At 42.4% G+C, this 23,547-nt stretch overlaps 1 protein-coding gene across 2 annotated transcripts in view; it reads right to left on the reverse strand.

Moving 5' to 3' along the window:
• Nucleotides 1-22,898, reverse strand: part of LOC139464206 (sodium- and chloride-dependent GABA transporter 1-like) — a 53,209-nt gene extending 30,311 nt beyond the window's left edge. The window contains exons 1-4 of one of the 2 annotated variants that reach the window (XM_071245728.1): nucleotides 22,846-22,898; nucleotides 3,855-3,971; nucleotides 1,228-1,359; nucleotides 329-704 (exon numbers count right to left, since the gene is read on the reverse strand). In XM_071245728.1, coding sequence (XP_071101829.1) covers nucleotides 329-704; nucleotides 1,228-1,359; nucleotides 3,855-3,969 — 623 coding nt within the window. In that variant the 5' untranslated portion in view covers nucleotides 3,970-3,971; nucleotides 22,846-22,898. Of the gene's footprint in view, nucleotides 1-328; nucleotides 705-1,227; nucleotides 1,360-3,150; nucleotides 3,166-3,854; nucleotides 3,972-22,845 lie in introns of those variants that run through there. The other variant, XM_071245727.1, reaches the window with a different exon arrangement.
• Between the last annotated feature and the right edge of the window lie 649 nt (nucleotides 22,899-23,547).

Consider the following 23,547-nt stretch of genomic DNA (forward strand, 5'->3'; position numbering starts at 1 on the left):
TGCGGTGTGTTTGCGTGTCTGTGTCTGTGTGTGTGCGTGAGTGTGTTTGTGTGTGCATGAGTGTGTTTGTGTGTGTGTTTGTAGTCTGTGTGTGTCTGTGCGCGCGTGCGCGTGTGTGTTTGTGTGAGTGTGTGCGTGTGTGTGTGTTTGTGTTTGGCTGCCTGTACTAGTCCATACAGAATGAATGTGATAAATATAGGAACCAACAATGACTCGCACGCTTCACTGTTGAGTTAGGCACACATGGGCAGTTCTTCGCGAATGTAGGTCAAGGCCACGGTTATGTCAATGAGATCTTGTAGTTGAATACAGACATTTAAAATTCTACCTCCAGAATTCCTCTGCAGCAGTTACTCCAACTACTGAACCATTTGTAGAATACAGAGTTGCAGCCGACGATACAGCAGTGAGGTTGTCGGAGTAGGTAGTGAAGTTGTCGGTGTAGGAAGTGAGGTTGTCGGTGTAGGGAGTGAGGTTGTCGGAGTAGGTAGTGATGTTGTCGAAGTAGGTAGTGATGTTGCTTGATGTTGTATTGCCGAAGCCTGTGGCTGATATACAGCGGTCGGTGTTCCAGTCGTTGTTGCAGTGGGCCCAGGGCAGATTGGCGGCAAAGGAATGTACGAAGTAATACAGATACCAGGCAAAGATGGAAGCGTTGTAAGTTGCATAGGTCCAGGAAATGAACACCGTCCCCAGACCAATACCTGCAAGTTGTGGAAAACAAAATCGGTACCCACAGTAATGCATGCTTTGGGGGAGTGTGGCAAACAAACTTTTACGTACGCAATCATTAATGTAAATTGTCTTTAAACTTAATGTACCCTTTGCTTCAAGATAAAGTTAAAATAAAACGTTACAATTAATAAGGTTTGAAGCGACAGTTGCATGTATAAACAAAATCAAAAGCTGCAAGTTTGCATCAGAAATAACAGCAATAAGTAATCATAATAAGAATAGTAATCAGATTTGAAGTTTACCCCCCCCCTCCCCCCCCCCGCACACACACACACACACACACACACACACACACTTATTTGGCCCACTGAGATGAATACTCCACATGAATACCCCACTCAGACACAGTATACTGCCTCCGAGCCGACCAGTCCTTGCTTTAGCGCCAGACAGGGTAACAACAAGTACCATCTTTTGGTAGGACGCGGGCGGACGTTCTCCCACTTGGCCACGGAGGCGGTCTTACTTCATATTCATATGAATCTATCCTACCTTTAAACGGCGGACACACGTTCCAGACTTGTACTGGCCCACTCTGGGAGAACTGGCCGATCACCATCTCCAGGAATACACATGGAATTGCCCCGATGACGGTGAATATAAGAAATGGGATCAGGAAAGCCCCTATTTGAAAGGAAAAAAACGTATATTTAGTATCTCATGCACTGTACCTTTGGGCAAATCGCAACACTGCCTACACCTCATAACATATTTCATTAAACTAAACACAAATATATATGATGTGAGAATTGGAATTTAAGAAACAATGTTGAATGATATGACAGATAAAAGTATGTTAATACATTTCCATTTAATAAATTTGTTTCTCCTAAGGGACCGACCATCCAATATCCTGAGGGTTGGGGGAAGGGGGGGGGTGTAGCTGGAATATTGTTCAGTCCAGAGCTTCAAACCCTCTGAGAGTAGGAGCCTGATATATCAGAACACCCCACGTCACGTGACAGATATATGAGAACATCCCACGTCACGTGACATATATCAGAATTATACACGTCACGTGACAGATATATCGGAACATCACACGTCACGTGACAGATATATCGGAACATCACATCACAGACAAACGATAGATTCGGGTATTTTTGAAAACAACGGATTATATAAGGAATTAAACCAATGTCCCCCCAGAATATGGGATGGTCAGCTCCCGTATCACCTAGGCCCTGTCAGAGAAGCTGTCGCTACATGTACAACGTATCATACAAAGGCAAGTATTTCTTGATACGGCGACTTCAGTCTACGATCTGATACAACGATCCACAGATTTATAGAAAGAGGCATATTTTCTCATACAATGATACCTCGCACATTTACAGTCATATGAACAACCGCGACTCCATAGTGAGCTGGAGACTTGAGCGCCAGCATGGAGCGTCATGTGGACACGGGTAATACCGGCCATGCTGTTATACCGTGCTCATCCCTATCAGGTGGGGGATAATATCTCATAATGTCATGCTGAAATAACGGATGTCAGATGGAAGGAATTCAGAGTATTTAACATTTTCTGAAACCGGTGTGCCTTAAATCTAGACGACTCAACCCAGCTGAGAAGGTTAGTGTGCATTTCATTGATATAGTCGCAATTATCAACAACAATTAATTAATTTCTCACTAGACATATAGCGGCCATCACATACTGCCTTTACAGTTTTGCATAAACATGTATTTAAAAGTATTTATTTTAGATAATTTTTGAACCGCCTATGGATAAACCGTTCAGCTATAAGCAATGTTGTGTGTGCAGATGTTAGTGTTTCATTGAGAACATGAATAAACGACCGCAGTTACGTATTTTAACAATTTCTAACTTGAAGCAACTATCCATTTATGGTGATGAACAGTGCGAGGTTGAAATGCAATGACGTCACAGTTTAAAGACCGCTACGACGCTCCTTTCAGACCTTTGTGACGTGAACAATGAAGCACCTGTCGTAAAACTGGACTTAATTCACTTTTTGTGGTTGAAATATTAGACGAGTTGGCTTTTAGTCGGTGATTCTCCAGTTAGTCATTTCTCAAGGGAGATGAACACAAATCACACCAGCTTACGTCCTTAAGACGTATCGTTATTCACTGAAGTAACTTCCGAAACAATGTATTAAAACAAAGCTTATTCTCCTTCTGTCAGCGACCTGGCCCATTTAGTGCACAGTGCGAACTGACGTGTAGCCATGTTTGTTTACAGAACACACACCGGGGAGTGTTCAGTGTGGAAGGGGTAATCGCAGATTACCGCTACGACGGTTAATCAGATCATGATCCCAAGTTTACCCGACTGGTTTGCCGCATGGGTAACTCAATTATGTGAAAAATAGAGTCAAAGACATCGAGTCAATGATGAATAGTACTCTCTAACAGAACTAATGGCACTGTGTATATGTGATTACAAACCTTAGCGTCCTACAGTCACACACTGAAATGAAAGCACGTGTTAGTCCAGCACATCTGGGATGCACCCGAGAGGAGACATTCCCCATGAAGCAAACATGATAACACAGCATATATGTCCATACATGTATACACCATAATACAATAGGAGCCAATGTACTGGTAAGAGTGAGTGAGTTTAACGCCGTTTTCAGCAGTATTTCAGTCATATGACGGCGTGCACGTGTCAGCTTGATGTGGGTGGAGAGCCCGACCTGAATACGTCTCAAACGTTTACAACTCGGTTACATCCGTGAGCACGGAGGTGGTGTTAAGACATAATCAGGGCAATCTTGGGTTCGAACCCACGATCTGAGGTTTATTTCACGCCCAGGAGACGCAACTCAGCAAAGTGAATTGTTGCATGTTCGATGCCTTGGTCACGTGCCGGGCAGGGGAAGATACTACTACAGTCTATTGCACAGAACTTGTGTTATCTCGAATTGTCAATATGTTACAAACTCGTTGTTGTCCATCGTAAAAATATATCTATATATAAACAACCGTTTATCTTGATTGAGTGGGTGAGTGAGTGAGTGAGTGTTTTAATTTATTGCCACTTAAGCAATATTCCAGCCAGAACCGGGCACACCACTATCAACTCACCCACTTTTGCAAATATTCCTATGAACACATCACAAACATTTAAGTTGTGTCAAGACACTTACCTCCGCCATTTCGCATGGACAGGTAGGGGAACTTGAGGAAGGTGCCGGCGCCGATGCTGTAGCCCAGCAGTGTGGTGAGGTAGTCGAAGTGGTGAGTCCAGCGTTCGTGCACCATGGCTGAAAATACAGAACACACTCACACGTGCAGATGGTGTGTGCAGGTGCGGGAACACATGCATGCTCTGGTATTTGGAGTAGAGCAAGGTTTCGGGGGCCGATACCGATAATGTCAGTTTCCAACATGAATGACCTGCAGCCCAGAAGGGATTGTGTTCGACAGCTGCCACAACACACGAGCCACAACACATTGCGAACCTACACAACTAGACTTACATTAAAAGTCTAGGAAATCTTATATCACACAATACTCTTCTTGCCCCTAAAACTAAACAAATAATTTTCCTGATGCTGATTTGGAATAGAGCTATCTGGAACTGGATAGACCTGCTTTTATATATATATATATATATATATATATATATATATATATATATATATATATATATATCTAGATTGCTTTTTTTCATAAAATAAATATATTCCAGTCATGGTTCAGGGCTATTGCATCACCCGAAGCACGTGCTTCAAGTTGCATCACGTGCAGCAGTCTCAGACCTTGTTGTAACAACTCGTTCATTCTGTACACGTTATTAAACAATTAGAAGCTTAATTAGTTCATGTTATTATTTTATATTCCCAAATTAGCTATTTTCAAATTTAAAAATAAATACATTTTTTTCAAAATATGAAAAATAATTACTTCCACACTCGTTGACCCTATTCACTCATACGCTGTAAAAAACAAGATTAATAAATGGGATGGGTCGGATAAATAGTGTTTGGGTATTTCTGTTGTTCAGGTTTCATATACACTGAAACCCTGCTAGACCGGACATCAGTCTGCCAGACTGGATTTATGTCTACAGAACGCAGCCGGACGACCGGAGTTCACTGGAAACTCATTCGGGTTAGAATACGTCTTCAGGGACCCATGTTTGTCTATATACTTGTGGAGTGGGGCGACTAACGGGATCGGGTGGTCAGGCTCACTGACTTGGTTGATGCATGTCATTGTATCCCAGTTGCGTACATCGGTGCTCATGATGTTAATCACTTGATTGTCTGGTCCAGACTTAATCATTTACAGATCACCGTCAAATAGCTGGAATAGAGCTGAGCACGACGTTAAACAACAAACAAACAAACAAACATTGGACACGAGGTCTCGGTGTAACCCGGATGAAGTGGTAAACTCTTAAACTGCAAACAATCTTCTGATGGGTCGTGTTTGTTTCTGATGCATAGGATATGGTCAGAGAAAGATGAACTAAACATAATCGCTACAAGTGAATAATTCCTTAGAAGAAAGAAATCATACTCGCAGTCTTATGGGTGACAAAATGATACTGTGACTTCTGGTCGGTGAACAACAGAAAGTGCTTCTGAGGGACAGAAGGGGTTGTGCGCCTGAGTGAACACCTGACGTCTGCTCCTGACGAGAACTCGGCCAGGCCTCTCTTTGATCTTCTGTGTGGATGTGACGGCCCCATTAGCCCCGAGTTAGAAGCACGGTGGTACAAGAGCACATGTTGTACATATTACATACCGATCAGACCTGGTACATGAAGGTAATTCTTATGAGTGAAATGTATACTGGCAGTAGATTGGACCACAAGTTCTTTAAACAGAAACAGAAATGTGACGGTAAGAGTGCGTGTTGGTCGACAGTCTGTCATCGTATTTATGTCGATAATAACATTGTGTACAAAAAAAGTTTCGTGTCTCATCAGGCCGGACTTTGACCTATATTAACTGCATTGGTGTGAAACACGTAAACAAAGTAGTTCTTATCTCTTCTTCTTCATCACGGTGACCGATACCGACCTGGATGCCAACTACCCCGTGTATAAACATCAGCATACAGAGTTATCTGCCCGTGAAACAGAGACAGCCTTGAGTCAGTGGCGATGCTTCTCTGTTACGAGACCTTTCTACGCGCAATCATAGGGTACACCCAGTCCGACTTTGTCCAGTTAACATGTAGAGGTCCTCCGAAATCCGTTTTAGGGCCGGTCCTTCATTTTTACTTTGCATACATGCCAACATGGAGACGTGATCAATCTGGGAGCCGTTGTACAAAACAGCGCTACGACTGTCGTAAGTCTATGTTATGGCATGGGAGTTACGATCACTTTGTACAACGGCACCTAGTACAGTATCTCCCATTACTTTTATGCTGATGATTCCCAGCCACTGAACAAACAGTCTTTCAAATCAGACATTCCATTCAGCTTCAGACAGAAACTTGGGGGTTAAACTTCGTTGATTTCAGCCTATCTAGAACCGACCATATTAACTATTTACATGTATATCGTAGTTACCAGTTGAGGGTCATCGGAGCCGTGCATCATCATCATTGTCTTATGGCGGCCCCAGATATTTACTTATGGCGGCCTCAGACATTTACTTATGGCGGCCCCAGATATTTACTTATGTCGGCCCCAGACATTTACTTATGGCGGCCCCAGATATTTACTTATGGCGGCCTCAGACATTTACTTATGGCGGCCCCAGACATTTACTTATGGCGGCCTCAGATATTTACTTATGGCGGCCTCAGATATTTACTTATGGCGGCTTCAGATATTTACTTATGGCGGCCTCAGACATTTACTTATGGCGGCCCCAGATATTTACTTATGGCGGCCTCAGACATTTACTTATGGCGGCCCCAGATATTTACTTATGGCGGCCCCAGATATTTACTTATGGCGGCCTCAGACATTTACTTATGGCGGCTTCAGACATTTACTTATGGCGGCTTCAGATATTTACTTATGGCGGCTTCAGATATTTACTTATGGCGGCCTCATATATTTACTTATGGCGGCCTCAGATATTAACTTATGGTGGCCTCAGATATTTAATTATGACGGCCTCAGACATTTACTTATGGTGGCCTCAGATATTTATTTAAGCCGACCTCAGATATTTAATTATGGCGGCCTCAGACATTTACTTATGGCGACCCCAGACATTTACTTATGGCGGCCCCAGACATCTACTTATGTCGGCCCCAGACAGTTACTTATGGCGGCCTCAGATATTTACTTATGGTGGCCTCAGACATCTACTTATGGCGGCCCCAGACATCTACTAATGTCGGCCCCAGACATTTACTTATGGCGGCCTCAGATATTTACTTAGGGCGGCCCCAGACATCTACTTATGGCGGCCCCAGACATCTACTTATGTCGGCCCCAGACATTTACTTATGGCGGCCCCAGACATTTACTTATGGCGGCCTCAGATATTTACTTATGGCGGCCTCAGACATTTACTTATGGCGGCCTCAGACATTTACTTATGGCGGCCCCAGACATTTACTTATGGCGGCCCCAGACATTTACTTATGGCGGCCCCAGATATTTACTTATGGCGGCCTCAGACATTTACTTATGGCGGCCCCAGATATTTACTTATGTCGGCCCCAGACATTTACTTATGGCGGCCCCAGATATTTACTTATGGCGGCCTCAGACATTTACTTATGGCGGCCCCAGACATTTACTTATGGCGGCCTCAGATATTTACTTATGGCGGCTTCAGATATTTACTTATGGCGGCCTCAGACATTTACTTATGGCGGCCCCAGATATTTACTTATGGCGGCCTCAGACATTTACTTATGGCGGCCCCAGATATTTACTTATGGCGGCCTCAGACATTTACTTATGGCGGCCCCAGATATTTACTTATGTCGGCCCCAGACATTTACTTATGGCGGCCTCAGATATTTACTTATGGCGGCTTCAGATATTTACTTATGGCGGCCTCAGACATTTACTTATGGCGGCCCCAGACATTTACTTATGGCGGCCTCAGATATTTACTTATGGCGGCTTCAGATATTTACTTATGGCGGCCTCAGACATTTACTTATGGCGGCCCCAGATATTTACTTATGGCGGCCTCAGACATTTACTTATGGCGGCCCCAGATATTTACTTATGGCGGCCTCAGACATTTACTTATGGCGGCCCCAGATATTTACTTATGTCGGCCCCAGACATTTACTTATGGCGGCCCCAGATATTTACTTATGGCGGCCCCAGATATTTACTTATGTCGGCCCCAGACATTTACTTATGGCGGCTTCAGATATTTACTTATGGCGGCTTCAGATATTTACTTATGGCAGCCTCAGATATTTACTTATAGCGCATGTTCCGTTGAATGGACAACCTGTATTCCTTGATCAAACAGCTTTTGAACAAGAGTTGTTAGACGCACTTTGAAATGTTCCGAGAAGGAGCATATTCCTTTGTACCTCAAATGTTGTGAGATGTAGACACCAAAGGCTGGAGCTGCTGGAATATTGCTCGAGGAAGTTGACGGTTGGAACGATGAAGTCATCCCTCTTGGTATACAGTCTTGCCATACACTCGTGTGGAGAGTTGTTTGTCACTCTGGATCAACAGTTTATGTTTTATGTCGTAATTACTGTACTGACACGTGGGAAGTGTTAAACTCACCATACTGACACGTGGGAAGGTGTTAAACTCTCACCATACTGACACGTGGGAAGGTGTTAATCTCTCACTGCACTGACACGTGGGGAGTGTTCAACTCTCACTGTACTGACACGTGTTCAACTCTCACTGTACTGGCACGTGGGCAGTGTTCAACTTTCACCGTACTGACACGTGGGGAGTGTTAAAATCTCACCGTACTGACACGTGGGAAAGGTTCAACTCTCACCGTACTGACACGTGGGAAGTGTTAAACTCTCACCGTGCAGGCACATAGAAGGTGTTAAACTCTCACCGTACAGAAACGTTGAAGGTGTTAAACCCTAACCGTACGGACACATGAGAGTGTTAAACTCTCACCGTACAGAAACGTGGCAGGTTTTAAAGCTCACCGTACAGACACGTTGAGGATGTTAAACTCTCACCGTACTGACACGTTGGAAGTGTTAAACTCACCGTACTGACACTTGGGAAGTGTTGAACTCTCCCTGTACTGACACGTGGGAAGTGTTAAACTCACCGTACTGACACGTGGGAAGTGTTAAACTCACCGTACTGACACGTGGGGAGTGTTCAACTCTAACCGTACTGACACGTTGGAAGTGTTAAACTCTCACCGTACTGACACGTGGGAAAGGTTCAACTCTCACCGTACTGACACGTGGGAAGTGTTAAACTCTAACCGTACTGACACGTTGGAAGTGTTAAACTCTCACCGTACTGACACGTGGGAAGTGTTCAACTCTCACCGTACTGACACGTGGAAAGTGTTAAACTCTCACCGTACTGACACGTCGAAGTGTTAAACTCTCACCGTACTGACACGTGGGAAGTGTTAAACTCACCGTACTGACACGTTGGAAGTGTTAAACTCTCACCGTACTGACACGTTGGAAGTCTTAAACTCTCACGGTACTGACACGTGGGAAGTGTTAAACTCACCGTACTGACACGTTGGAAGTGTTAAACTCTCACCGTACTGACACGTTGGAAGTCTTAAACTCTCACGGTACTGACACGTGGGAAAGGTTCAACTCTAACCGTACTGACACGTTGGAAGTGTTAAACTCTCACCGTACTGACACGTGGGAAGTGTTCAACTCTCACCGTACTGACACGTGGAAAGTGTTAAACTCTCACCGTACTGACACGTGGAAGTGTTCAACTCTCACGGTACGAACACGTGGAAGTGATAAACTCTCACCGTACTGACACGTGGAAGGTGGTAAACTCTCACCGTACTGACACGTCGAAGTGTTAAACTCTCACCGTACTGACACGTGGGAAGTGTTAAACTCACCGTACTGACACGTTGGAAGTGTTTAACTCTCACCGTACTGACACGTTGGAAGTCTTAAACTCTCACGGTACTGACACGTGGGAAAGGTTCAACTCTCACCGTACAGACACGTGGGAAGTGTTAAACCCTCACCGTGCAGGCACGTAGAAGGTGTTAAACTCTCACCGTGCAGAAACGTGGAAGGTGTTAAACCCTAACCGTACAGACACATGGGAGTGTTAAACTCTCACCGTACAGAAACGTGGAAGGTTTTAAAATCTCACCGTACAGACACGTGGATGGTGTTAAACTCTCACCATTCTGACACGTGGAAGTGTTAAATTCTCACCGTACTGACACGTGGGAGGTGTTAAACTCTCACCGTACAGACACGTGGAAGTGTTAAACTCTCACCGTACTGATACGTTGGAGGTGTTAAACTCTTACCGAACTGACACGTGGAAGGTTTTAATCACTCACCGTACTGACACGCGGAAGGTGTTAAACTCTCACCGTACAGACACGAGGAAGGTGTTAAAATCTCACCGTACAGATACGTGGAAGGTGTTAAACTCTCACCGTACAGACACGTGGGAGTGTTAAACTCTCACCGTACTGATACGTGGAAAGTGTTAAACTATCACCGTACTCACACGTGGGAAGTGTTAAATTCACTGTACTGACACGTGGGAGGTATTAATCTCTCACCGTACTGGTTCTGATTACTTGATTCATTTAATCATCCGTTAAAAATTCTGAAAGTTGAATTCATTGTAATACAATGTGTACACGCAAATACAATTATGGACATACAGCTGCACACAGACGTTCAATGAGAAATTTTAATGCCACATGTAGGAGCAATGTAGTATTTTATTTCTATGCTACCGTGTCGACTGGGAAGAGTGAGTTAAAATGTCACATCAGCATTATTTCAGCCGTAGAGCGATGACTATGAAGAAGTTATCGTGGCGATAGTGGATGAGGCTGTGGTGCGGGCTCTGAAAGCTATACTTCTATACAAACTGATAGCAACTGTCAGCAATGCATTCACCCGTCACTCCAACCCCACACCTGGTTGACTCCCCCCGCCCCCTCCCTCCCCACACACAACCCCACATCCCCCTCGCCATTTACTCCCCTCACCCCCCCCCCCCCCCCCCTTCCCCCCCCAGCCTCCTGTCCCGTATCATATCATATGATCGGCGTCTCACATCTCGCTATGGGATGCCTGGTATAAAATGAACCCCGTGGTTGAAAGAACTTTCATTACTTCAAGCACATCAATCCAATCCAACTACAATATACAAGCAAGTGAAGCTTAAACAAGTTATTCGTCAGTGTCAATGCCCTTCCATGGAAGATTAGTCTCGGGCCATCTGGCTATCCTCATTAATAATAAACAACGTGCTAATTACACTCAGGGCAGAAATGAAACAGCCAACAAGTAACTGATATATTCAACAGAGCATGTGGCCACCTCGTACCGAACAAAATGAATGGAAGGTCAGTTTAGAATGTAATGTTGGATTTTATGATCGATTGAATAATTTATTCCTGCACACGCCTCGCATTGAGTGAGCCGCAGTGTGTACGCCAACAACGGTGTCGCCACACGAAGATGCTCCTCGCCAGCTGTGGTGTGATATAGAACCTAGATACGTATATGTTAACATTCCAGACCAAGTTAACCCTGGCATTTCCACTCGGCCAGGCAGCCACGGGCAAGCAGGGATATCAGAGTGGTTCACGTGCTTTTGATAATCGCAAGAGTCCTGCAGACTACTTCTCATCTTTTCCCGCTGACAGCCGTCTCAATACAACATCGTTATTTTAATGCTATGTCGTTATAAGCAGTTATGATTCATATTCATAAGACTCTTCCTAGTCTGCCCTTAACTAAAATGACCAACATGCGGGAGGCGAGCATGTACATTGACCTCAATGAATACTGCCACCATGGAGAATTTCCATAGCAATCAGAGGAAGGACAAAATTTAATCATGACGTTAAAAAAAATGTAGCACGTAGCAGGGACGTTTAGTATATAGTCAGATGACTAACTGAAAATGAAACTCAAAATATATTTGACAATTTGACCTTTTTAAAAATAAATGCTTATACCATCTGTAATAAAACATTTAACAGAAAAACACATCTACAGCGTCGGTGACTATAAAAACCTGATATCATGTTGGGCAAGTGACTCCGGTAACCAGGAAATTAAGTGCTACGTATACATACTCCACCCAGAGAATGATGAGAGGTGATATATACACGATGAGAGGTGATATATAAACAGTGGGAGGGTGATATATCAATGATGGGAGGGTGATATATAAATGATGAGAGGGAGATATATGAATGATGGGAGGGTGAGGTCGATATATAAATGATGAGAGGGTGATATATAAATGATGAGACGTGATATATCAATGATGAGAGGTGATATGTCAATGATGAGAGGTCATAAATACATGATGAGAGGTGATATATAAATGATGAGAGGTGATATATACCTGATGAGAGGTGATATATACATGATGAGAGGTGATATATAAATGATGAGAAGTGATATATACCTGATGAGAGGTGATATATACATGATGAGAGGTGATATATAAATGATGAGAGGTGATATATACGTGATGAGAGGTGATATATAAATGATGAGAGGTGATATATACATAATGAGAGGTGATATATACATAAGGAGAGGTGATATATCAATGATGAGAGGTGACAGATACATGATGAGAGGTGATATATACATAATGAGAGGTGATATATCATTGATGAGAGGTGATAGATACATGATGAGAGGTGATATATACATAACGGAAGGGAGAAGTCGATATATCAATGATGTGAGGGTGATATATTAATTTTAGGAGGGTGATATATAAATGATTGGAGGGGAATATATAAATGATGAAAGGGTGAAATATATATGATGAGAGGGTAATATATAAATGATAGGAGGGTGATTTCTAAATGATGGGAGGATGATATATAAATGAAGAGAGGTGATATATAAAAGAAAGGGTGAAATATACATGATGAGACGGTGACATATGAATGATGAGAGGTGATATATAAATGACAGGAGCGTGATATATTAATGATAGGAGGAAGATATATAAATGGTGGGAGGATGATATACAAGTGATAGGTGGATGATATATAACTGATTGGAGGGGTATCATAAATGTTGGGAGGGTGATATATACATGATAGAAGGGGGTATATATATATATGACCTTCCTACCAGGTGCCACACATAGCTTCAGACACCTATCGGGCTTATGTTTTACTTGGACCTTTTGGTAATTTGGGATTTGTAAACCTCTATTGTCCCCGTTTCCTTGACAACGGGTTCCGCCCTGGCGCCTTTTGTTAGGAATTTGGGGTCTTGACAACAAATTGAATTTTAAAATCAATGAAGGGTTCATTTCCAGAGCAACCACCATTCAAAATACTGTTACAAACCCTTAGTGCACACCTCCTACTGCTGGTCACTCGGGATTTGTGAAAACTGTAAAACGTCTTTTGCTTGAATAGATCCTCATAGGTAGACGGGATGTAACACCCTTGATCTTAGTTCATCACGGGTATGTGACGACGAATTTCTAAAGCATCCGAGAGTTTTTTGTTCGTTTGCTTGTATCTTTGATGTTAATGTTAATCTGATGCTTATCGTGCTTATCACAACATATATACCCAACAACCATCTTCACAGACTTGCGACTACAGCTCAGGACGCTCCCCGTATCGTCTTCCAGTGTCTATGGGGTAGCCGAGTGGTTAAAGCGTTCGCTCGTCACCCCAAAGACCCGGCTCCATTTCCCACATGGGTACAATGTGTGAAGCTCATTGTACCCATAAAGATATTTTTCTTTACGTTGATTTTGTATCTAATCATATACAAATGAATGATGTAAAGAAATTTAGTGACCTCAAATATTTGTTATTACTTTTGTTTATGTAGCAGTATGCTTGTAAATAGTATATTCTGTTTTATTTTAAAGCATCATCATAGTTAACTAACATGAACCAAATTACTGAGGTAAACCTAAATATTTAACATTTATTTCCTCATATACTTGTGTTAAGTTCAGCACCCGCACACATCTAGGAATTCATTGGTAAGCTAGTTCCTGTAATTAGCTTGGGTAGTTCGGCCATTTCTTTTTCTGGTTCATTGCTCTTGTCACCGTGTCGGTCACAGACTTGGTTTGTGGTTAGGTTCCTATTGTTCTCTAGCTGCGCATGATCCCTGCAATCAGTTGGGGACCCTGGCCAGTCAGCATATTTCCTCTGCACATATTCTAAGCGCATTCGCTTCACTGCATCATGTATTTTAATCATTGTTGTTGGATATAGTATTTTAGCTACCATTGTATTATGATATTGTAATGCATTCTTAATTCAACTTACTTGTGTATTTGAGGTATTAGACATGTGTACATTTTATAAAATGGATATAAACTGATTAGATGTGATATATGTATATGTATTATATACATACGTATAGTATTTTGTAGAACTGAAAATGCTTGTATTCCATCATGCTAGTGTAACTGTTGCTATATTATATTTATATGTAGTATACTTATTTGTGCAGGGCTATTCACTGTACGTCTATAAGAGAGTCCCTGAGAAGAGGTATGATATTTGTGTTTTATTAATTGTGCATGATTAACTATATATAAAGTGTAATATGTTTTATCTAGAGGGATTTGTTCAACTATATATACCAAAAGGAATGAACTATAAATCTAAACGTATTATTGCTGTTGTTATCTAGGGCCTTTATACTATCCATACCCTTGATGTTTATATTGAATTATGTATGTTTAAGGGCAGATCCAGACTACCTTGTAGTACCCACTCAACTCCCCCTTTTAATCTTACAAGTACTCCCTTAGGATTATCGACGAGCGGCTGAACAAACTGGATTACAAACTATAGTTGAACCTATCCAAGTTGAACGTCCGGATCTATCGGAGAGAGGAGGGGGTCAAGGGTCTAAGGGAAACTACTGGCAACATCGAGGAGGCGGCGAGTGTTCAGGAACAGTTCTACACGGATCTGAACCAGAAATGTGATCAACAATCCCGCAACATAAAAGACATGAAGACGAAGCTTGCTGAGCTCAACTCAAGTATAAAGGATCTCAGAGAGAAAATTCTGGATATTCAGTCGAGGTCAATGCGTGACAACCTTGTCGTCATTGGAATCGCGGCGTAACAGGATGAGAATGCTGAAAGATTGCTGAATTCATTCATCCATGAGAAGTTTGATATCACCAGGGAGGTCGGGTTTGTAAGAGTTCACAGGATGGATGCCCAGCGCACTGGCAGAGATACAAGGCCTAGACCGATTGTGGCCAGGTTTCACAACTACAAGGACAGGGAGTGTGTGCGTCAGGCATCTGTCAAACTGAGAGGTACACCATTTTATATCAACGAACAGTTCCCTAAGAAGATTGAGGGAAGAAGGAAGCAACTGTACCCCATTCGACGAACAGCACACCAAGCAGGTGACACAACAGCTTTAACTGGTAACAAACTATACATCAATGGACAACTGTATATGTCCGGTGCACATTAGACTAACACTTAGTCAATGAAAACATGTCTTGAAAATAATAAAACATTTTTTTCCCAAAGAACCTTTCTTCTTCTGCGGCGTGGAATCAAGCAAACTGGACTTGGTTTATTTGATCTAGACTTGCCTAGGCTTTTAGTTAAAAAATATCTAAAAATATAAATGGTGGCATGCTGCAGGACTAGGTGCATCTGTACCTAAGCGAAATCATGAGGAGGCCTCAAAAACTTGAAGAAATGTGGAAACCGAGATCAAAACCCCAGGCAATGGATGTATAGGACAAAACCCAAGGGAATGGATGTATAGGACAAAACCCCAGGCAATGGATGTATAGGACAAAACCCCAGGCAATGGATGTATAAGACAAAACCCCAGGCAATGGATGTATAGGACAAAACCCCAGGCAATGGATGTATAGGACAATAGAGAACATGCTGGTTACAACTTCTATCAGTTTCCTTAAGTTTCCATGGAAAAACGTCACGGCTGTTAAATCCCCAATTTCGTGAATATATTGATAAATTTGACATTTTCTGTCTAAATGAGACTAAAGTATGTGATTTAGATGGATTAGATATTCCTGAATTCTGTGTTTATACCAATAATACAAAAATAATGACGACAAGCAGCGACTATCTGGGAGTTTAACTATAGCTTGTTAACATTCTCGTTTAGGATATGTAAATATTTTGAATAAGTCAAATGAAATTCCATTGTGGTGTCGCATACCAGACAACATTATAAAACTAAATGATGATGTAATATTTGCTTGTGTTGACATTGCCCATGACATTCTCATGGGCGAGGTTAATGCACGACGGGAAGGCGAGTAGATTATACAGAAATTGATAACACTTTGGAAGATATTTATGACAGTGAACTTGATAGCTCCCGAAAAATGTACTTACGGATAATGGGTTCGATGGTGATAGGCACTTAATGGATGATGTGACAAACTCATATGGCTTTAAGCTCTTGGATATTTGTAAAAACAACGCCATGTTTATCGTTAACAGCCGAGTTGGGACAGATAAGAAAGTGGGAGCATTGACTTGTAAAAGTTCTTGCGTAATCGATTACATCCTATCCTCAGCAGACTTGTTTCCTTTCTTTCAGGAATTTGTCGTTAAAGAGTTCGATCCCATTTTCCATTGACGTCCATTGTCGAATTGAACTTCTTGTACACATCCAATCAGCTATCTCACATCATGCGAATGATGACAGTACACAATCTAGTAATGAAAAAGCATACGAAAAACGAAGTAGAAAATGGGATCCTAGATCAATTTTGTGCTCCATTCGACACCGAATTTGTAAACAACTTATGTCAGAGTATTGAACATGTTAGGACTGTAAACAACTTATGTCAGAGTATTGAACATGTTAGGACTGTAAGCAACTTATGTCAGAGTATTGAACATGTTAGGACTGACATGTGAGTATGGTTTTACGCCGCATTCAGCAATATTCCAGCAATATCACGGCTTCACACATTGTACCAATGTCGGGAACAGTCAATAGGAGAAGGGGACGATATTGATATTGATGATCTTCCAAGTAATGATTATCTTGATACACCCATTACAGTAGAAGAGATGAGATTACAAACACAAGCCGGCTTCAGAAAAAAACAACATTCAACCATTGATTACATATACGTCCCTATGTCCCTTCTGCATATCTATCAATCATCTGGTAAAAAGTTATTTTGTGCTTTCATTCATATTAGTAAAGCTTCCACACAGTATAGAGATATCGGTAATGGCTTACAATGATTAAAAGTGGTGTTAGTGGGAAATGGTTTAAGTTATTTCACAACCTGTATCAGAACATCAAGCCGTGTGTCATGTATGATAATGACGTAACATCTTTTTTCACATGTAATTTGTCTCCTTTTCTGTTTGCGCTTTATATAAATGATATGGAATGTTTTCTGAGAGAAAATGAGGTCAAGGGGTGAGTAACTATATCGAGAGTCAAGTGGAGTTCTTTTGAAGTAATTCCTGCTTCTTTACACAGAGGACACAGTATACTGTCGGAGACATCTGCCGATTTACAGAAAGCTTTAGATACTTTTGAAAATGATTGTGTAGCATAGAAGCCAAAAGTCAACAAAATGTAACCATGGTTGTGATATTTTCAAAAGGATGCGCTAGGAAAAGACTTAAGTTTACCTTTACTCTTGTGTATTATTTTCAGGCGATGGAAGGTTTTGTAGCACTAGTCCTTTAGTGACCAAGCAAGCAGTTTTTAGGGTCCCAGTTGATTGTTAGCTGAGGTTCTTGAATAACTTAATCCTATCAATATATTGTTGTAGGGCTCTGAAGTTTGTCCTTTGAAAGATTAGGTATTTTAGAGAAGTAAATTTAAGATATTGTAAATATATCCTTAACGTTAAGCAAAAAACTCCAGATGATATGATCTATGGCGAACTTGGTAGCCATCAAAGTAGTATACAGTTAGAGTAACACCTTACTGGTGTAGATAAAATACTACAAGGAAAGCTCTCCCCACACTTTATATCCTGGTATGCTGTCATGACGAATATCAGTGAAAACGACTCCTTTCCGCTGATAAATATGTCAATGGAAATCTTGGAAGACACCGGTTTTTATTATATATGGTTATCACAAACTGCACCAAACACATTATAGGTAAAAGAAAAAGTCAAGCTCGTTTTACTAGACCAGTCTAAACAATATTGAGTATGTCCATTAGAATTTCTTCGAAAGCGTCTGTATACAGGATATTGACACTGGACACCATATATATTTACAGCTGTATTTCATATTGTTCCTAATACTTTGGTGTCATTATTGTTTAATAGACATGTTTTCTTTCACCCATGTTGTTTATAAAAGAGTGTGTTGTTAGGTTACTGTTTGGTTGAGTTGTCCTTGTTTCGTAGTAATTAATTAATATTCCCATTAGATTACACGACACTTCTGTCAGTACACCTGTCCTGTCCGGGTTATTTTGTTTGTGGTCTTGGGAGTCAGCAGTATCAGTTCAGTATGGATTAAGGTGTCAGGTAAAAGTTATTAACCCGCAACACATGTTAAACTAAACTAATTTTGTCACACCACTAAACCTTAACAATTTTTTTTAAGACTTTGCAAACTCGGAACTACTTTTTAAGTCGCAATTGCAAGGGGTGGCGAAACGTCCTTGCGTGTTAGGTAGGGAGAAGGTACGTTAGTGATGTCTTTATCTGGAAAATAACGACTGGCAAAGAGGGAACCCCCTATACATACATGTACCTCTCATCACTAGGTGGTAGTCACTCCAGCTTGATAACGGTGTAAGGTCTACACTTCAATGTCGCCTAGTGCAATAAACCAGAAGTTGGTATTCATAAATCTGTATGTTTTCTTATTCCATAACTACAATCTGGATAGGGTTTAAATGAGGATAGGGTTTACTTCCGGTGAAAAGTGCAGACAGTTAGATATGACATCAATGAACAGTTAATTTCCTGAACATAACTCGTCTACCATTTGCATTTCCACACTTACATTCACGTTGTCCACTCAGGATGTTTACAATTGTTGGTTTTATTTTTTTTTTTTGGAACGATTTATCTTAAATATTTTTTTTCAAATTCCATCGACACAAATTGTACTTTCCTTTCTGGAGCTAGCCTACAATACCACGCAGTATGTCTTCGTTGTATCGTACCATCAATGGACTTTGATGAGATTTCTCATGATTATGGAAAGGGTTACGTCGCTTTTATTTAACATGCAAACCTAGCGGTCAACTGGCACCTTGACTATTAAACATAAGACGTCAACGCCAGAGAATAACCAGTCTCTTGTTTCCGATGAAACAGATTCCATCGGGCGTTTGGAAATTGTTTGCCTGGATCAGTGAAATTCTGTGATGACATCTGAAGAAATGAAACATCGGAGTGGCAGGGCTTTACAACGCAGACATCAGAACACAACATATTTAGCACTGAACATCTGAGTGGCAGGGCTTTACAACGCAGACATCAGAACACAACATATTTAGCACTGAACATCTGAGTGGCAGGGCTTTACAACGCAGACATCAGAACACAACATATTTAGCACTGAACATCTGAGTGGCAGGGCTTTACAACGCAGACATCAGAACACAACATATTTAGCACTGAACATCTGAGTGGCAGGGCTTTACAATGCAGACATCAGAACACAACATATTTAGCACTGAACATCTGAGTGGCAGGGCTTTACAACGCAGACATCAGAACACAACATATTTAGCACTGAACATCTGAGTGGCAGGGCTTTACAACGCAGACATCAGAACACAACATATTTAGCACTGAACATCTGAGTGGCAGGGCTTTCCAACGCAGACATCAGAACACAACATATTTAGCACTGAACATCTGAGTGGCAGGGCTTTACAACGCAGACATCAGAACACAACATATTTAGCACTGAACATCTGAGTGGCAGGGCTTTACAACGCAGACATCAGAACACAACATATTTAGCACTGAACATCTGAGTGGCAGGGCTTTACAACGCAGACATCAGAACACAACATATTTAGCACTGAACATCTGAGTGGCAGGGCTTTACAATGCAGACATCAGAACACAACATATTTAGCACTGAACATCTGAGTGGCAGGGCTTTACAACGCAGACATCAGAACACAACATATTTAGCACTGAACATCTGAGTGGCAGGGCTTTACAATGCAGACATCAGAACACAACATATTTAGCACTGAACATCTGAGTGGCAGGGCTTTACAATGCAGACATCAGAACACAACATATTTAGCACTGAACATCTGAGTGGCAGGGCTTTACAATGCAGACATCAGAACACAACATATTTAGCACTGAACATCTGAGTGGCAGGGCTTTACAATGCAGACATCAGAACACAACATATTTAGCACTGAACATCTGAGTGGCAGGGCTTTACAATGCAGAAATCAGAACACAACATATTTAGCACTGAACATCTGAGTGGCAGGGCTTTACAATGCAGACATCAGAACACAACATATTTAGCACTGAACATCTGAGTTGTGAATCTGTCATGTCATATACATGCTGACACTGAACTCCTATCAGTGAATCATATGTTCAAGATGCAGTTTAGAAGGTGTATGGTTTATTCTGCAATAGATAGAAGGCACGGAAAATCATTGACTCTTTAGACATTGCTTCAGTCTTACCCCAACATCACATATCACAAGTGCATTTCATGCTTGTTTAGAAGTAAACCGTTACACTGTTTGTGACATGACGCACGGACTTAGTGGAATAATGTAATTTGAGTTTTAATAATTCATAAGAATATACCAAGAATCTGCCATGGTGCACCTCCATGGCGTTAAGGAGATCATGGATACATGGCTTAACGCGTTCACATAGTTCACAGGGTGTTATTTCAGAACAGTCTTTGTACACAGCGGATGTCCAAAATCTCACGGATGACTAATTGCTGGGATCCCCGAGTTTCCTTTATGCCGGGCATTGACTATCTGCCGCGGTATTTCAGGGGGGCCTTACATTAGTTCGCCTTCACTGAACAAGTAGGTCATTGGCAACAAAGCACCGGTATCACTGACGTACAATATGGCGATTAGCAAACAATCACGATATGAAAATTCAAGACAATGTTTCATTATGTATGGTTGCGTGGACACACGCATGCACAGGTTAAACATCGCTAAACATAATATACCAAGCTTAGGCCATTGGACGGCTAAACAGGGTGGACGGCTATACAGGGTTGATGGCTAAACAGGGTGGACGGCTATACAGGGTGGATGGCTATACAGGGTTGATGGCTATACAGGGTGGACGGCTAAACAGGGTGGACGGCTAAACAGGGTAGACGGCTAAACAGGGAGGACGGCTATACAGGGTTGATGGCTATACAGGGTTGATGCTATACAGGGTGGATGGCTATACAGGGTGGATGGCTATACAGGGTTGATGGCTAAACAGGGTGGACAGCTTCAGAGTGGATGGCTATACAGGGTTGATGGCTATACAGGGTGGACGGCTAAACAGGGTGGATTGCTATACAGGGTGGATGGCTAAACAGGGTGGATGGCTATACAGGGTTGACTGCTATACAGGGTTGATGGCTATACAGGGTGGACAGCTTCAGAGTGGATGGCTATACAGGGTTGATGGCTATACAGGGTGGACGGCTAAACAGGGTGGATTGCTATACAGGGTGGATGGCTAAACAGGGTGGATGGCTATACAGGGTTGATGGCTAAACTGGGTGGATGGCTATACAGGGTGGATGGCTAAACAGGGTTGACGGCTAAACAGGGTGGATGGCTATACAGGGTTGATGGCTAAACAGGGTTGACGGCTAAACAGGGTGGATGGCTATACAGGGTTGATGGCTAAACAGGGTGGATGGCTATACAGGGTGGATGGCTAATAAGGGTGGACGGCTAAACAGGGTTGACGGCTAAACAGGGTGGATGGCTAAACAGGGTGGACGGCTAAACAGGGTGGATGGCTATACAGGGTTGATGGCTAAACAGGGTGGATGGCTATACAGGGTGGATGGCTATACAGGGTGGATGGCTAATAAGGGTGGACGGCTAAACAGGGTGGATGGCTATACAGGGTTGATGGCTAAACAGGGTGGACGGCTAAACAGGGTGGATGGCTATACAGGGTTGATGGCTAATAAGGGTGGACAGATTCAGGGTATACAGGATGGACGGCTATACAGGCTGACGGCTATACAGTGTTGACGGCTATACAGGATAGACGGCTATACAGTGTTGACGGTTATACAGGATAGACGGCTATACAGTGTTGACGGCTTTACAGGATGGACGGCTATACAGGGTTGATGGCTAAACAGGGTGGACAGCTTCAGGGTAGACGGCTATACAGGGTTGATGGCTATACAGGGTGGACGGCTATACAATCTGGACCGCTATACAGGGTAGACGGCTGCAGGGTGTAAATGTAAAGAGTGACACAAACATAAAATCACTCTGGTTTTCCTTGTGGTATTCTTACAGGTACTTCTGTCAGAGAAGAGGAAGGTAGCGCAAACTCAATGGGATCAATCAGGCAACACGAATCATTGCACACGATAAAGGTGATCATTACTTGAGAAACAAGTGAAGACGATCTGCCTCACCGTTAACAATCAACCAGGTCTGTGTATACGAGGTGTAGTTAATGATAATGTAGATTGATAATGGACGTAAAGATATGTTTACATAATGCCACATATCATTATGGCAAGAAGAATTTCGGATAACATTACGTGAAATAACATAACTGAAAATGGCTTCATTTGCTGGAGCCTGAAGTCCAAGACACAGAGTTTACTACTGATCAGGCTACAAGCCTGTAGCTGGATGCGTTACAGCGACTGTCCTGGTGCTATTATAATATGAAACACTCTGACACACGCATTGCATACCGGCACCTAACGCCGACGTCTTGCCGAGGTTGATCCATTCACCAGCGGCGCGCGAGTGGTTCCGTGGAATTTAAAATATAGACTTCAATGATTATCACGTCAATACACCCTTCCACACAATCACACTACATCACACATCGTACACTTACTTGTATCGCTGTCCACACAAAGTATAAATCCTGTCCGTTGCGGAGAAGCTGTGTGCTACACACCACTAGGAAATGAACTGACGGTTCAGTCCAGCGAGACGAGGCTGTTGACTCAGTTTCCAGCCTCGACCTCACTGCCGTGGAAACACTCCCCACGTGGAACACCTGCAGCCTGCTCTGTGATTCCAGGCCGGCATGTCGAGACCTGCCCAGCGTCCTTCGCCTTCATGTCTTATAGATACCGACCATTAATATTCTGTTGAAGTGTGGAGCTGCCATGTTTTCGGCGACCTCATCAATATGGACGTACAATGGTTTCTGTCAAAGCAGGAGCCGGATAATGTCCTTTATAAGACACATGTCCCCGAGCCCCAGAGTAACCAACAACTGTGTGTTTTGTTGCTAATTGAGGCCAATTATATTTCTTCTGTATTTCCTGGATTTCAGTTGCAACCTTGTTGGTCGTCTTGTCTGTGTCACATAACACAAGTGGAGAGAAAGTAACTGAAACCGACATATTGATTAAATGGGATGTTTCTACACTCATTCATCAGTGGTGGCCTAGTGGACAGGACGTATACCCGCGGAGTGCAAGGTCGATGCGGTGAGGGTCACGTCTGAATGACAGAAAAGAACCTTCGTGTGTCTGTAGAGAATGATAGGTCAACCAGGCGGAAATAAATGTGTAGGTGGATTTACAAC

This window comes from Haliotis cracherodii, unplaced genomic scaffold (assembly GCF_022045235.1).
Source record: "Haliotis cracherodii isolate W230 unplaced genomic scaffold, xgHalCrac1.p SCAF_17, whole genome shotgun sequence".
NCBI classification, from domain to species: domain Eukaryota; kingdom Metazoa; phylum Mollusca; class Gastropoda; order Lepetellida; family Haliotidae; genus Haliotis; species Haliotis cracherodii.